Consider the following 14,018-nt stretch of genomic DNA (forward strand, 5'->3'; position numbering starts at 1 on the left):
TTTCTTTTGTTTTGGCAGGCCACATTGCTTGTGCACCAAGCAAGGGTGGCCGGCCCCTATAAGAGGAAGGAAATAATTTTTTTTTTTAAAAAAATTTTTACAAGAATAAAACTCTTATAAAATTTTACAAGCTCTCTTTCCTAAAGTAGGAGTTAAAAAAGGAAAGTTCTAAAAATTAAAATCATGTTTTAAAATTTAAAACTTCTCTTATAAAATTTCTTTTTTTAACATGGTGATAGAAAATTTAAATTTTAAAACTTATCTTCCTTTTTTCTTAAACCATGAGGATGGTTAAAAAGGGAAAGTTTTAAAAACTTTTAAACTTTCTTTTAAAACATATGGCCTAATTCAAATAAGGAAAGTTTTAAAAATTAAAAACTCTCTTTTAAAACTTATAGTTTTCTACAAAGAGAAGATTTTAAAAATTCAAAACAACCCTCCCTTTTTGAATTATTGTGGCCGGCCCCTTCATGCTTGGTCACCAAGCAAAGGGTCGGCCCCTATAGAAGAGGATGTGGCCGACCCTTGCTTAGTCACCATGCATTGGACCGGCCCACTTCTTGGACACCAAGAAGAGCCTTACATTTGGATGGACTTGAGGCTATAATGAGGTTATGACAGGGACCTAGAGGAGAAATTGGTTTTGACCTTCCGATGAGCTTGAGTATCCCGTGCTCGCCCCGAACACACAACTCAAGTTCATCGATAATAACTCATTCCACTAGAGAGTTTTTATCGCACTACCGCACCAATTCCAAATTACATTATGGGCTCCTTCTTATCATGAGTGTGTTAGTCTCCCTGTGTTTAAGATAACGAATGTCCACTAATTAAATAAGTTACTGACAACTCACTTAATTAATATCTAGCTCCAAGAGTAGTACCACTCAACTTCATTGTCATGTCAGACTAAGTCCACCTGCAGGGTTTAACATGACAATCCTTATGAGCTCCTCTTGGGGACATTCTCAACCTAGATAACTAGGACACAGATTCCTTCTATAATCAACAACACACACTATAAATAATATCATTTCCCAACTTATCGTGCATATTGATTTATCGAGCTAAACCTCACCCTTTGATAAGTCAAACAAATAAATATTAAATATATGTGCTTGTTATTATATTAGGATTAAGAGCACACACTTCCATAATAACTAAGGCCTAGTTCTTTTATTAAGTCAGTACAAAAAGAACTTACCTAAAATGGTCCTACTCAATACACTTAAAGTGTACCAGTGTAATTTATTAATCAAGATAAACTAATACTTAATTACACTACGACTATTCTGATGGTTTGTTCCTTTCCATCTTAGTCGTGAGCAACTGTTTATAATTTATAAAGAACGACAACATGGTCTTCTGAGTGTGACACCACACTCCATGTTATCTATTATATAAATTAATTGAACAATTACATTTAACAAATAAATGTAGATATTGACTAATGTGATTTTTTTATTTCAACAAATAAATGTTTACAAAAACTAGGCTTTTAGTATACACTCTAACAACTTACCCCCAGATCAATGGGCAAGCTGAGGTAGCCAATCGGGAAATCTTACGGATTCTCCGAGTTCGGCTCGACCACGTTGGGGGCAGCTGGGTGGACGAGCTCCCAGGCGTATTATGGGCAATCCGAACGACACCGAAAGAGGGGACGGGTGTCACGCCTTTCCACTTGGTGTATAGGGGTGAAACAATCGTGCTCATAGAGGTCGGGGTAGAATTGGATAGGGTGCAACAGTATGATGCGGACAACGTTGAGCGAAGATAGCTGGAACTGGATTTCGTAGATGAGGCATGTGCCAAGGTGGCCACTCGGCTGACGGCCAATCGGCAAAGGATGTGGCAGAGCTACAATCGGCGGGTGATTCCCCGATCATTTCAAGTCAGTGACCTAGTATGGAAGATGGTGAAGCCAATCGGCGACGTCGACAAGCTGGAGGCTCCTTGGGCTGGACCGTTCAAGATCGTGGAGAAGCTCCGCTCGGAGGCTTACTACCTAGAAGATGAGGACGGACGGTGGTTGGAGCGTCCCTGGAGCGCGAACCATCTCCAGCCATATCGAGCTAGATGAAATGTGCGCTATTGTGTTTTGTGCCATGTATTTCCCCTTTTCTTTTCCTGCATTCTTCAATCGCAGGAGCGAAATCAAAAGAGCAAAGGATCGCCAAATTTCCACCAAACGGCAAACCAACAATGAAGACCGTCCAACAGCGACGTTAAACCCCAGGGTCGAAGCGGCGACCATAAATACCCCACTTGAAAGACTGTCGAGTGGCGACGTTAAACCCCAGGGTCGAAGCGGCGACCATAAATACCCCGCTTGGAAGACTGTCGAGTAGCGACGTTAAACCCCAGGGTGGAAGCAGCGACCATAAATACCCCGCTCGGAAGACCGTCGAGCGGTGACGTTAAACCCCAGGGTCGAAACGACGACCATAAATACCCCTCTCGGAAGACCGTCAAGTGGCAATGTCAAACCCCAGGGCCGAGCGGGGACCATAAATCTCCGCCTCAGTAAACGATCGGGCGGCGACCCTAAGAATGGGCCTTAGATAATTCGGCAAGAGCATACGAAAATCATCCGAGCCCTATGGCACTAATGCCCGTTCGGACAGCAACTGATGTTGGCAAGTAAGAGAAAACTACAACCAACGGGGTTGGAAACTTAAGGTTGAAATACCGCCGAGCGACGGACATACAGGCGGATTGACACACTCCCCTCACTCGAGGTATTCAAACATGTTGCCCGGAATGGAGGCAACGAGCCCTGCACGGTCCAAGGCAGGGATGACTAGGTCTGCAGGAAGGTGCCCCTTGGCCTTCATGTGCGAGACTGTGGAGTCAATGGCCCTCTCAAAGGCAGAGACGAGCCGCTCGCAGGCTATCTTCACAAAATGATCTGATCGGATGTAGTTTTGCCATAGGACGGCAAAACGGCTTGGCTCTGCCTCCTGATATTCCTTGAAGGCGACTCGGGAAGCGTCGAGCGCGTCCTAGAGGGTCTTCAGATACCCCCGCAGAGCGGTCACCTCGGTCGATCGGTCGCTGCGCTCGGTCTCCAGCTGATCCACCAACTCCTTCACCCTCTGCTCCAGAGCCCGGGCCTCTACATTTTTGGCATCCAGATCGACGATTGCGCGGTTCTTGCGCGTGTTAGCCAACTCTATCTTTTGGTCATAAGTTTTGACCTGCGCTTCGAGCCGACCTATCATAACCTCTTGGCCCGAAGACTTGTGCTGCTCAGCCTCCAACAGTCTCTTGGTCTTCTCGAGATCTGCCTTCAGCTCGGCATAAGACGGGCCTTGAGGGGGGCCCACCAGAAATCTTGAGTTTCTTGAACTCTTCCTCCAGTAACGCTAAGAGGTTGCTTACCGCGATACTTTCCACCCAGTACTAACAACCACGAGTGAAAATATTAGCGCCGAGCGGAGATAGCAAGTTAACAGGTTGAGATAGAAGAAGTTACCCCGGTCGCCTGTTGCAGGTAGGTATTGCCGAGCAGCCCGAGGGGCATTGTTGCGACGCGCGCCCTCGCGTCCTCCCAGACCTTCGCCAGCGGCCCCCGTATGGTTATTTGATGCTCGGGACTCGTCGGTCGGTCGGCCGCTAGCAGATATTCCTCCGACGGAAGATGGAGGAGGGCTTTGATTGTTCGACACCGACTCGAATTAGACTGGGCGGACGCCGACGGGGCAGAAGACTGGCCGGTCAGATTGGAGCGGATAAGAGATCGCCTAACCTTTCGCTGGGAGGGAGGCAGTGAGCTGATGGGCTGGACGGCGACGGGCTCAAATGACCAATCACCCTAAGACATAGTCCGGTCGGAGGATATGGCCTCCACCGTCTCTGGGGCAGGAGGGGCGTCCGCCCGCTCGGACGCTTGCACGGCTGAAGTGGCCGAGCGGGTCGGGGTGCCCGTTCGGCGGCATTTGCACCGTGATAGCGGGACTTCATCCCCAGCGGACTCGGTTTCCTCGTCCCCAGGGGCTGTCTGAACACCGGAGGGCGCAATTTCTCTTGCTACCTCGGGGGTGGCGGTCCAAGCGGCAGAGGCGTCACCAGTTATTCCCTCCTCGCTCTCACCTTCGTGAGAGCCGACCGGCTTGATACCAAGTCTCTCGGCCTCCTTTGCAGCAGCCGCCTCTATCTTTGTGGCTTTGAGCTTCATCATGCCGAGCACCACTGACTTCATCATGGTGTTGGCTGCAAAAGAGAGAAGGGAAATCAGTTATACCCAAAGAAATGAGGGGAAAGAAGTTCCTTACTAGGTTCGAGCGGGAGGTAGGTTCGGATTGGGCTCAGCCCAAATAGGTACAACATTCCCTCAGACAGCAACTTATGAATGTTCAGCTTCAGCCCTGCCAGCATGTTGGCCGCGTGAAGATACACGGGCTCGGTCCTATACCTCTTCAGATCGGGAGGTGGGGGCAGGGTGGTTTGCCATTGGGTCCTAAAGGGCGGCCGCTCGGGGAGACGCAGGAATAAAAAATAATCTTTCCAATGCTTGTTGGAGGTCGACATTTTATCAAAGAAAACAATGCCGATCCGAGATTGAAACAGAAAGGTACCTATCTCTGACTGCTTCAGATAGTAAAAGTAATGGAAAACTTGAGGCTTTAGAGGAATGTTGTGTACTCGGAAAAGCACGACTACGCCGCATGGCAGCCTAAAGGAGTTAGGGACAAGTTGGGTGAGCGGAACGCGAAAGTAATTGTAGACTTCTATTATGAAGGGGTGGATGGGAAACCGAAGGCCATCTACGAATTGATCTCGGAAGAAGGTGACAGTGCCGACCGGTGGGTCATGAGGCCGCTTGGACGGCTCGGCTAAAACTATCTCGTAGTCAGGGGGAAGGTCAAAGGCGCCTACTAAGCTGACAGCGTCGCTCGAGTCAAACCGACTCTCCATGGTATGGTACCAGAGGCATGGAGAATGGTTAGAGGAACTCGCCATGGTTGGAAGGCAAAAGAACAAAGCTCGCTGGGGAGATCAACAGAAAAATACCGACAAGGACAAAAAAGATGCGAAGGAAGGGAAGCCACAGCAATGCGGCATAGAGGAAAAAAGGAGGAGCTTACAGGAGAAGAAGCCGCCGAGGAAGAAGGAGGACGGAGTTCGCCGGAGCGCTAAGGAAAGGGGGTCACCGGAGCACTGGGCGCGAAGGAAATCACCAAAGCAGCAGCTGTGGAACAGAAGTCGGCACCAAGACTTTATAAAGAACGGGCTCGGCCGATTGGAGCCGTCCGATCTAGGTCGCTGGGATCGAAGCTCGCATCCAGCCGTTGAATTCAAACCGCCGCAAGTCCTATCGGAGCTTATGCCCCTGTCGTACGATGACGGCAGCAGCGCCACGTGGCGTCAGCTCACGGGGAGGCATTTAAGCGGTACCATTACCAGGCATGACCGCATGCTCGGCCTTAATGACAGGGATACACACGAATCATGAGGAGATTTAGATAACGCTAGCTTTGACCACCCACGGATCCGGACATGGAGCGGTAGATTAGCAAGTGATGACACACTCTTCGCCGAGCGGATCACTCGAGCCCATTGGAGTCGCTTCAGCATCACCACCGATCGGGTGGCGGAGCACTAAACTAATTTGTCCAGTCAGTCGGACTTACAGCCTCCTTCGACTAGCCTTGAAGGGGAGGCATGTGATCCGGTGATAAGGGGGGATCCGGCCGACAAAGGAGTCAACGACACGAGGAGGTCAAAGTCAGCATGGTCAACATCCTGGGGTCGGCCGAGCAGCCGACGTATCTGCCCAAGCGGCAGTGCAACAGCTCAGCTAGGGGCTGGGTTTTCGACGCTCAAGAGGCCGAGCGGGAGCCCTGCTCGGCCGGGCGATAGACTCTTCCTGGCCGAGCATAGCCCTCGCCCGACCCATGTACCATATCAGCAGGGCAGAAGGTCAGCCGAGCGGATTTCCCGCTCGGCTCGTAGCAGACGAAAGGAGTGGCTGGCGATATCCTCCTCGAGACAAGTGCCGCCGGCAAGCAGTATGGTCGGCGGCTGGATCAGACAGAGAATCGTACGGTGGAAACTTCCACTGTCATGTCAGAGATATGTTCGGACGATTGAGGTATGACGTCAGACACGCTTTTCTGACACGTCCATTCCGAGGTATGCTTTGAGAAGCGTACATGTCTCGGGAAGCGTGCACACCCCTCCCAGGGATCCTATATAAAGACCCCCAGACTTCGACGAATGTATGCAACATCATTTACTGTAGCTACAGTCTCGTTACTCTGCTTCGATTTCCTCTCGCCGTTGTCTGACTTGAGCGTCGGAGGGCTGTTGCTGGGAACCTCTTCCTGGCTTGGTTTTATTGTAGGTTCTCGCCGGAGGTCCACGTCATCCCGGAGCTTATGCGGAGCCAGTAGAGAGCACCACGTCCCCAGCATCTGTCGACTCGACTCTCGGACAGGATCAATATTCTTAACTCGTATAATATTTTCATTTTGCTCGATATGATAGATAGGTGAGACAAAGAATTTCCTTAGTAATATTTTGTGACACAGAGCCCTACATTTAAAGATCTTTCTTTCTCATACAAATGCAAAGACAATGACTCCGCCGTGGTGGTCTACAATTAGTTAAAGAGGTTGGCATATTCATTGTTTATTTATCGGTTTAATGGGCACGTTCTAACATTCAAAAAGGAGGAGATTTATAGACACCACATGTGAAGGGGAGGGACATTCCATGTGAGGTTTTGGTTGATTTAGGTATGGCTACTATTGAAGGCTTTTAATTACGAGCAAGTCTTATAGTAAAAGAGAATGATATCTAGAGAGAAATCCTTCAATTGAAAGAGAGAGAGAGAGGATATTTCACAAAACATTTTGTGTTCAATAAACATGTATACGTATAGTTTAATTTTCTTTTACCTATGTAGGTAGAAATGATATGAGTAAAAGAAAAATACTAATTTAGGGTTAGGGTTGCTCTTACTAAAGATTAAATTGAAACTATTAATAATGGTTTCATCTAATTAACACATGTCCAACAAAAGAATATAGTTGAAACTAGAAGCTAACACATATCCAACAAAAGAATGCCGAGAAAACGTGTATCCATTGACTTCCTGTAATTCCACTATTTTCTTCGCCTTAATAACATTTTAGTCCTAGTTTGCAGAATTGTGAAGTGTCAAATCACTCTTGAATCATTTGGAATCATATTGCAATTTTGCAATGGAATTGGAGCAAAATCAGTGAGATTGTATAGGATGGATAAAATCGATATGATACAACAATTCTATACATTTTTTATTAAGACTATTTTGTTGGACTTTAAATTTGATCATCTTATGATTTTTTCCCCAGAGGTCCCATATTCTAAAAATTCGATCCTAACCAATTCCCAAATCGACTATGAACTATGACTTTAGTATCCAAAGTACTTTGATAGTTATCTCTGAAATTATAGATAGCACTTTAGTCGAGTCCAAGAGCAATTGGAGAAATACCTTTTGAAAACTCTATATATTTGAAAGGCAACGTGAGGTATTTAGAGAAATAATATAAAATTAGAGTTTCAATGTCAAATGAAATGAATTTTTAGAGGTCAAGTTTCTAAATATGCTTAAGTTGAACTTTAAAGGGACGTTTGGTTTAGGAGAATAAGAGTGAGAAATAAGAATAATAATTATTGATTGTCATTATTAATGTTTAGATTATAGGAATAGGAATACAAAAAAAAGAATGAATCCTTGAAATTGGGTAATGACTCATTCTTATGTCCCCCCTTCAATGAGTCATTATTCTATTTTCAATAATTTAAATATTTCCTTATTCTAAAAATACCCTTGACTTAAAATTAAAAATTTTCCCCTTAATATCAAATATCAAAATATATTTGTTTAATTTTTCTTTCATATCACTTTCTTTCTCCTTATTCTCTCTCATCATATTTTTTCTCTCATTATTCTCTCTCATCAAATTTTCTTTCTCCTCATTTTATCACACATTTTCTCTATCCTCAATCTTTTCCATCACACTCTCTTCTCTCTTTTTTTTTTCATCGTACTTTCTCTTTTATCATACTTTCTCTCTCCTTAATCTCTCCCATCACACTCTTTTTTTTTTTTTTCTCATCACACTTTCGCTCTCATCACACTTTTTCTCTCCTCAATCTCTTCCATCACACTCTCTCCCTTTTTTCCTCAACACACTTTCTCTCTCATCATACTTTCTCTCTCCTCAATCTCTCCCATCACACTCGCTTTATTTTTTTTTTCTCATCACACATTCTCTCTCATCATACCTTCTCTCTCCTCAATTTCTCTCATCACACTCTCTTTCCTCATTTTTTCTCATTACACTTTCTCTCTCTTCATCCTCTTCCATCAGACTTTCTCTCACGTCATATTTTCTCTCTCATCTTCTCTCATCATGCTCTCTCCTATCATACTCTCTTTCCTCATTTTCTTTCATCATACTTTCTCTCTCTTCATTCTTTCTCATCATACATTCTCTCTCATCATTCTCTCTCATCATATTTTTCTCTCATATTCAACTTTCTCTCACATCTAATTTTTTCTCTTATTTTCCTTTAAGGGTAAAAAAAGAAATTTTGATTTATTCCCATAGAAAATATTCAACTAACCAAACATTACTTTTAAGAGTGATATCCATGCTCATACTCATTCTCATTTCACAATACTACGATTCTCATTCTGATTCCTATTCCTATGAAAGAACCAAACACCTCCTAAATTTACCTAATAAGGAATGAAAGAGGAATGCCATCTGGGTAGAAAATACGTTTCTATAATCCATTCAGATCCCCTCTTATACTTGGTTCCCTCTTGGTCCCATATACATTTAGATATTTTTCATCTAGTGAATTCATCTGAAAAAATTATCTTTTAAAATACCTTAATTCTATGAAAAATTATAATTTTTAGTAATTTTTTACTTTATCACTGTATAAAATCTCAATTAAATATGTTGAGAAGGTAAAAAAATATTAAAAAATTATTATTTATCTATGGAAGTAGAGAAGTGAAGGGGAATCCTAAATGCAACCCTAAACCCTAATCTCGAGGCAATTAATATCGATCTGCTTGCCCGGTAACATGGAGTCAAAACCGACCGACCACCTGCTCCCATTAACTACTCACACGGATCTCCCGTCTCCATCGCGCCCCCCTAACTTCCACGGCAGCGTACCATCTTCTTCGCTAGAACAGCAACCGCTGTGTCACAGGCTCGCCCACAACCTGCTTGATTCAATGCCCACGACACTGATCGTTCAATCATTTACTGTGCTGGCTTCATCGCCTCCTCACGATTCACATGTGCAGTGCAGCGACCGAAGTTTCCGCTCGCTGGGTATAAATTTGGATGAACTCCATGTGTATCATCACTCAATTACCTTCTTATCGATGAGGAAGGGCAATGGAGTTGCACCATGGGAGTTTGTGATCAAGGTGTTTAAATATTTCACCCAAGAAGAAGATATATGTATATATATATATAGTTTTTGTTGAATTAAGGAAGCATTTTCTAACATATTTGATGATATATTTTCTTGAAAAATATGAAGCATTCTCTGTCTAAAAGAAATGCTATGAAACATGCATCTTGTTCATAATTGTTGTGTCTATTCCCCAACGCCAGAAGAAAATTAAAGCAATGAAAAAAGAAAACAGAATTGTATACCTTCAAATTTAATCAAAATTACTTTAATTTTATCCAAATTACTTTAAAATTTAAAATTATTGTAGCAACTATATAATAATTGTAACACTATTAATTATAATTTTAAAGTGGGTTGGATAAAATTAAAGCAAAGACTATTTTGAATTATAGTGCTTAATATATAGTAATTTTGAATTGGATATATATAATTTTGTGATAAAAAAAGGATAATTAATGTTTTAAAGCATGTGGTCTTGCGACACATGATCTATAGTATAGATAGAAAAAATGATAATTTCAGTTAGTTTCATTGACTATCTTTGAAGATAACAGGTTCGGTTCCACGGAAATTTTCCATCAGTCATCAGGATAAATCGGGAAGCACATGCGATGGTCAGCCCAGAAGCTAAGCATCCTTTGATTACGCCCTCATTTAGAGGAAAAATTTCTACAAATACGCTGTAGCTGGGGTTCGAACCATGAATATCTAAAAGATAATTTAGATGTCTTATCATGATATCATGACCCCGGGGATCACTTGATCTATAGATAGAGAAGCATCAAAATGTTGCGTCTACTTTTGGATAAATATAATGATGTCTTTAATTAAATAAATTTTTCATAGCAGCTAAAAGCTTGGATGAAGCAGTAAATTTCCCTCTTACTTACTTCAGTGGTGCTCTGCTTAATCTTCAATTGTGGTTCCAAAAGCTAAGGCAGTAAACCAGTCTAATTTTATGATATTCAAGCTTTTTTTAATAAAGAAATCATGTCGAGCCGAACCAAACCTAAAATGAAAGTCATTGAAATAATTATTAAGTTTGATTTTTTTTAATGAGTTTAAACTAGTTCAAGTTTGATTTAAGATTGACTCGTTTAGATGTTATTGAACTCTTAATTTAAATTTATTTAATTGTCTAAAATTTTTATATTTTAAATTTATTTGGTTAGTTATTGGATTTGATAATATATATATATATATTTAAAAACTTATTTATTTAATTTAAAAGATTATTCTAACTTATATATTTAAGTGATTAATTGTATGTGTATTGTGTTAGTTAGAGCCCTAGAGCCAATCATTTGATGATTGTATGGACTCATGTATATCATATTCTTGTATATTAATAATGACATTTGTTTGGTTATTATACTTATTTATATTAGTGCCAAATAGACTAAGTATAATAGCGTCCTTGAGTAGAAGGTTTATACCTATATCAATCGATTAGTTGAATCGATAGTGAAATGATATAGGGAACACTACTCTAAATCATTCCTAGTCGAGTATTAGCATTCAGGGACAATGTTAATACAATAAGACTAGCATGTAGGTCAGCTCGATGACTTGATCTCACAAGTCATGGATATAGAGATATCAAGCTGACACATGGGTATGCATTAGAGAATGTATATTGAATGACCCGCCATGAGAAAGTATCATGGATTGTTATATGAGTGTCATATACTTTCTCATGTGGCTATTAGTATGACTATTAGTCCTTAGACCTGAAGTCACCATGGATCCCTACATAAGGAGTTATGTACTTTAGTTTCGTCAAACGTCACCCGTAACTGGGTGGACTATAAAGGCGATTACTGGGTATGTAACGAATTATGCAGAGGGATGTGAGTGATGTAGATGGGATCTATCCCTCCCATATGACGGGAGCGACATCGCTATTCTTGATAGAGTGAGACCACTAAGCGCATGGCCATGCCCAAATGAGTCAACATTAGATGTTGAGCTCATTTGATCGAGTGAGTCTAACTTGGAGTTAAAGATTTAGATTGATTAGAGGATGACACGGTCTATGCCTCATATTGATCAATCTAGATGTCTAGGATAGAAGGACACTTGTCATTATTTTGTGAGTAGTCACAATTGGTAGTCACAAGGTGATGTCGGATCTCGACATTCTTGTAACTTGGGTAGTAATTATGTGTTGCTAGATACCGCTCATTACTTATGCTCCTAAATGGGTTTAGGGCATTGCCAACGTTACAAGAACCTATAGGGTCACACACTTAGGACAATTAGGTGGAGATTAGGTTCATATGATGAACCAAGAGGATTAGATTCATTTGATGAATCAAATTGGATTAAGAGTAATCCTAATTGGGCTAACTTGAGTTCGACTCAAGTTGATTCATGTGTTAAATGAGTCTCATTTAGATTTTGACTCATTGAATCAATTTAATTTAATGAATTAGATTCATTATATTAAGTTGGCTCGAATCAAATGGTTGGATTAGATCCACCATGGTAGAGATTGAGTCAAGTTTGACTTGACTTGAGAAGGAAGACCAAAGGTCATATTAATTGCAATTAATATGAAATTTTGAAAAGTGGTCGGCCACTTGTTTTTTTGGGTGAAAAAAAAATTCATTTTTCATTCACTTGTGTGCATCTTCCTCCTTCTCCCTCTCAAGCTCTCCCTCTCCCTCTCCTCCCTTGGCCGAACCACATAGGTGCTAGCACACCTTGGTTTTTGGTCATCTCCATCTAGTGTGTCCGTGTGGATACTTCTAGAGGACCGGCGCTTGACGGTCTTGAGATCCGGCATCATTTGGACGAGCGGGAACGCGAAGGGCATCGCATCAAAGGTATAAATGGTTTATCCTTATGTAGATCTACTGTAGATTAAAGTTTTCAAACTCGTACTCGTATTTTCGTTCGGTTTTACCTTGCACGAGATCCGTGGCTTGGGCGATTCGGGGTTTCCGCGACGCGAAAAGTGATTTTCACGGTATGAAAAACCCAACATATTGAAGTACATAAATATAATGAGTTCTTATCTGAGTAATAAACTTAAATTTAATAAATTCGTTTACAACCCTACCAAAGGCTGTAACCAGCTTCCAGTCCAGCTTATGCATCATTTATTGAACAGGACCATTCCACCGAACCTTGACCTCTGGCATCCAGTTTTTGACCTTCACCTAGTGACAGTAGAGCTGAAGATCCAGCCAGATAAAATAAATAAATAAAATGATCAACTCTGTTAGTCTCGGGAAACGTATTCTGAATTTTGCATTCATGACTTGAGTTTCTTCGGTGGGGCTTTGAAATGGAAAGGTGGTGAGGTTGTGCTTCTTTTGCCTGCAGTTCTTTCGTTTAATGGCTGGTCGACGAGACAGCAGGGCGTGCAGTGCCACGGTCGAGCTGAAGAGGGACTTTCGTCGAGCACTTTGTTGTGATCTTGCGGGATACTGAGTGAGGGAGCAAGGCGGCGCTTTGATGGGAAGCAGAGGGTCGGAGGGACCTGACCGGCCGTCGCCGCGCGTGCCGCTGTACCTGCGGAGCACGACCTGCTCTGAAGCTAACAGCGTGCGTCACCGCCCGGCTGCGGCCGACGCCGCCGCCGCCGCCGCCGACCGCAGTGTCAAGGTGTCGTCCCTTGGCGTCTCGCAGGAGGTAAGGTGCGAGATTGGTGTTCTTCGCTTTCGGTTCTGTGGTTGATGCGTTCTGTTGAACAGAGGAAGCGGGGCACGAGGGTGGTGGAGCTCGAGACGAAGCTGAGCAAGTCCCAGGCGGAGCTGAAGAAGCTAAAAGAGCGTATGGCCGAGGCGGAGGACGCCAAGGTCGAGGCGAAGCAAGCTCTCGCAAAGGCGAAGAAGCGGACCCCATGTTAGAATATATATTAAAAGCCTAGCTTTTGGTATAAAATATTTATCTAGAAATAAGAATCACATTGGTCAAATGTCTACATTTGTGATAAATGTAATTGTTCAATTAATTTATATTTTAGATAACATGGTGTGTGATGTCACACACAGAAGATCATGTTATCAGTACCTTATAAATTATAAACAGTAGCTCACGACTATGATGGAAAGGAACAAACCAGTGGAAGGTCGTAGTATAATTAGGTGTTAGTTTATCTTAACTATATAATTACACAGTACACTAAGAGTGTATTGAGTAGGACCATTAGAGGTCGTTTCTTTTATACTGACTTTATAAAGGAACAAAGACCTCAGTTATTATGGAAGTGTGTGCTCTTAATCCTAATATAATAACAAGCACATATATTTGATATTTATTTCTTTAATTTATCAATGGGTGAGTTTTAGTTCGATAAATCAATAAGCCCGATAAGTTGGGAAATGATATCACTTATAGTGTGTGTTGTTGATTATAGAAGGAAACTGTGTCCTAGTAATCTAGGTTGAGAATGTCCCCAAGAGGAGCTCATAAGGATTGTCATGTTAAACCCTGCAGGTGGACTTAGTCCGACATGACAATGAAGTTGAGTGGTATTACTCTTGGAGCTAGATATTAATTAAGTGAGTTGTCAGTAACTTACTTAATTAGTGGACATTTGTTATCTTAAACACAGGGAGACTAACACA

At 42.3% G+C, this 14,018-nt stretch overlaps 1 protein-coding gene across 1 annotated transcript; it reads left to right on the top strand.

Moving 5' to 3' along the window:
* Positions 1–12,707: 12,707 nt before the first annotated feature.
* Positions 12,708–13,306, top strand: LOC122000277. The gene is made up of 2 exons (XM_042554735.1): positions 12,708–13,080; positions 13,143–13,306. The coding sequence occupies exons 1-2, from the start codon at positions 12,904–12,906 to the stop codon at positions 13,296–13,298; spliced, it is 333 nt and encodes a 110-aa protein (XP_042410669.1). The 5' UTR covers positions 12,708–12,903; the 3' UTR covers positions 13,299–13,306.
* The last annotated feature ends 712 nt before the right edge of the window (positions 13,307–14,018 follow it).

The sequence above is a fragment of the Zingiber officinale genome, chromosome 7A (assembly GCF_018446385.1).
Source record: "Zingiber officinale cultivar Zhangliang chromosome 7A, Zo_v1.1, whole genome shotgun sequence".
Classification (NCBI taxonomy): domain Eukaryota; kingdom Viridiplantae; phylum Streptophyta; class Magnoliopsida; order Zingiberales; family Zingiberaceae; genus Zingiber; species Zingiber officinale.

Bases quoted from the DNA above. Each gene is read 5' to 3' on its own strand.
- LOC122000277 (XM_042554735.1), top strand. From the start codon at position 12,904: ATGGGAAGCAGAGGGTCGGAGGGACCTGACCGGCCGTCGCCGCGCGTG. The intron at 13,081-13,142 runs GTAAGGTGCGAG...TCTGTTGAACAG, and splicing joins CCCTTGGCGTCTCGCAGGAG to AGGAAGCGGGGCACGAGGGT.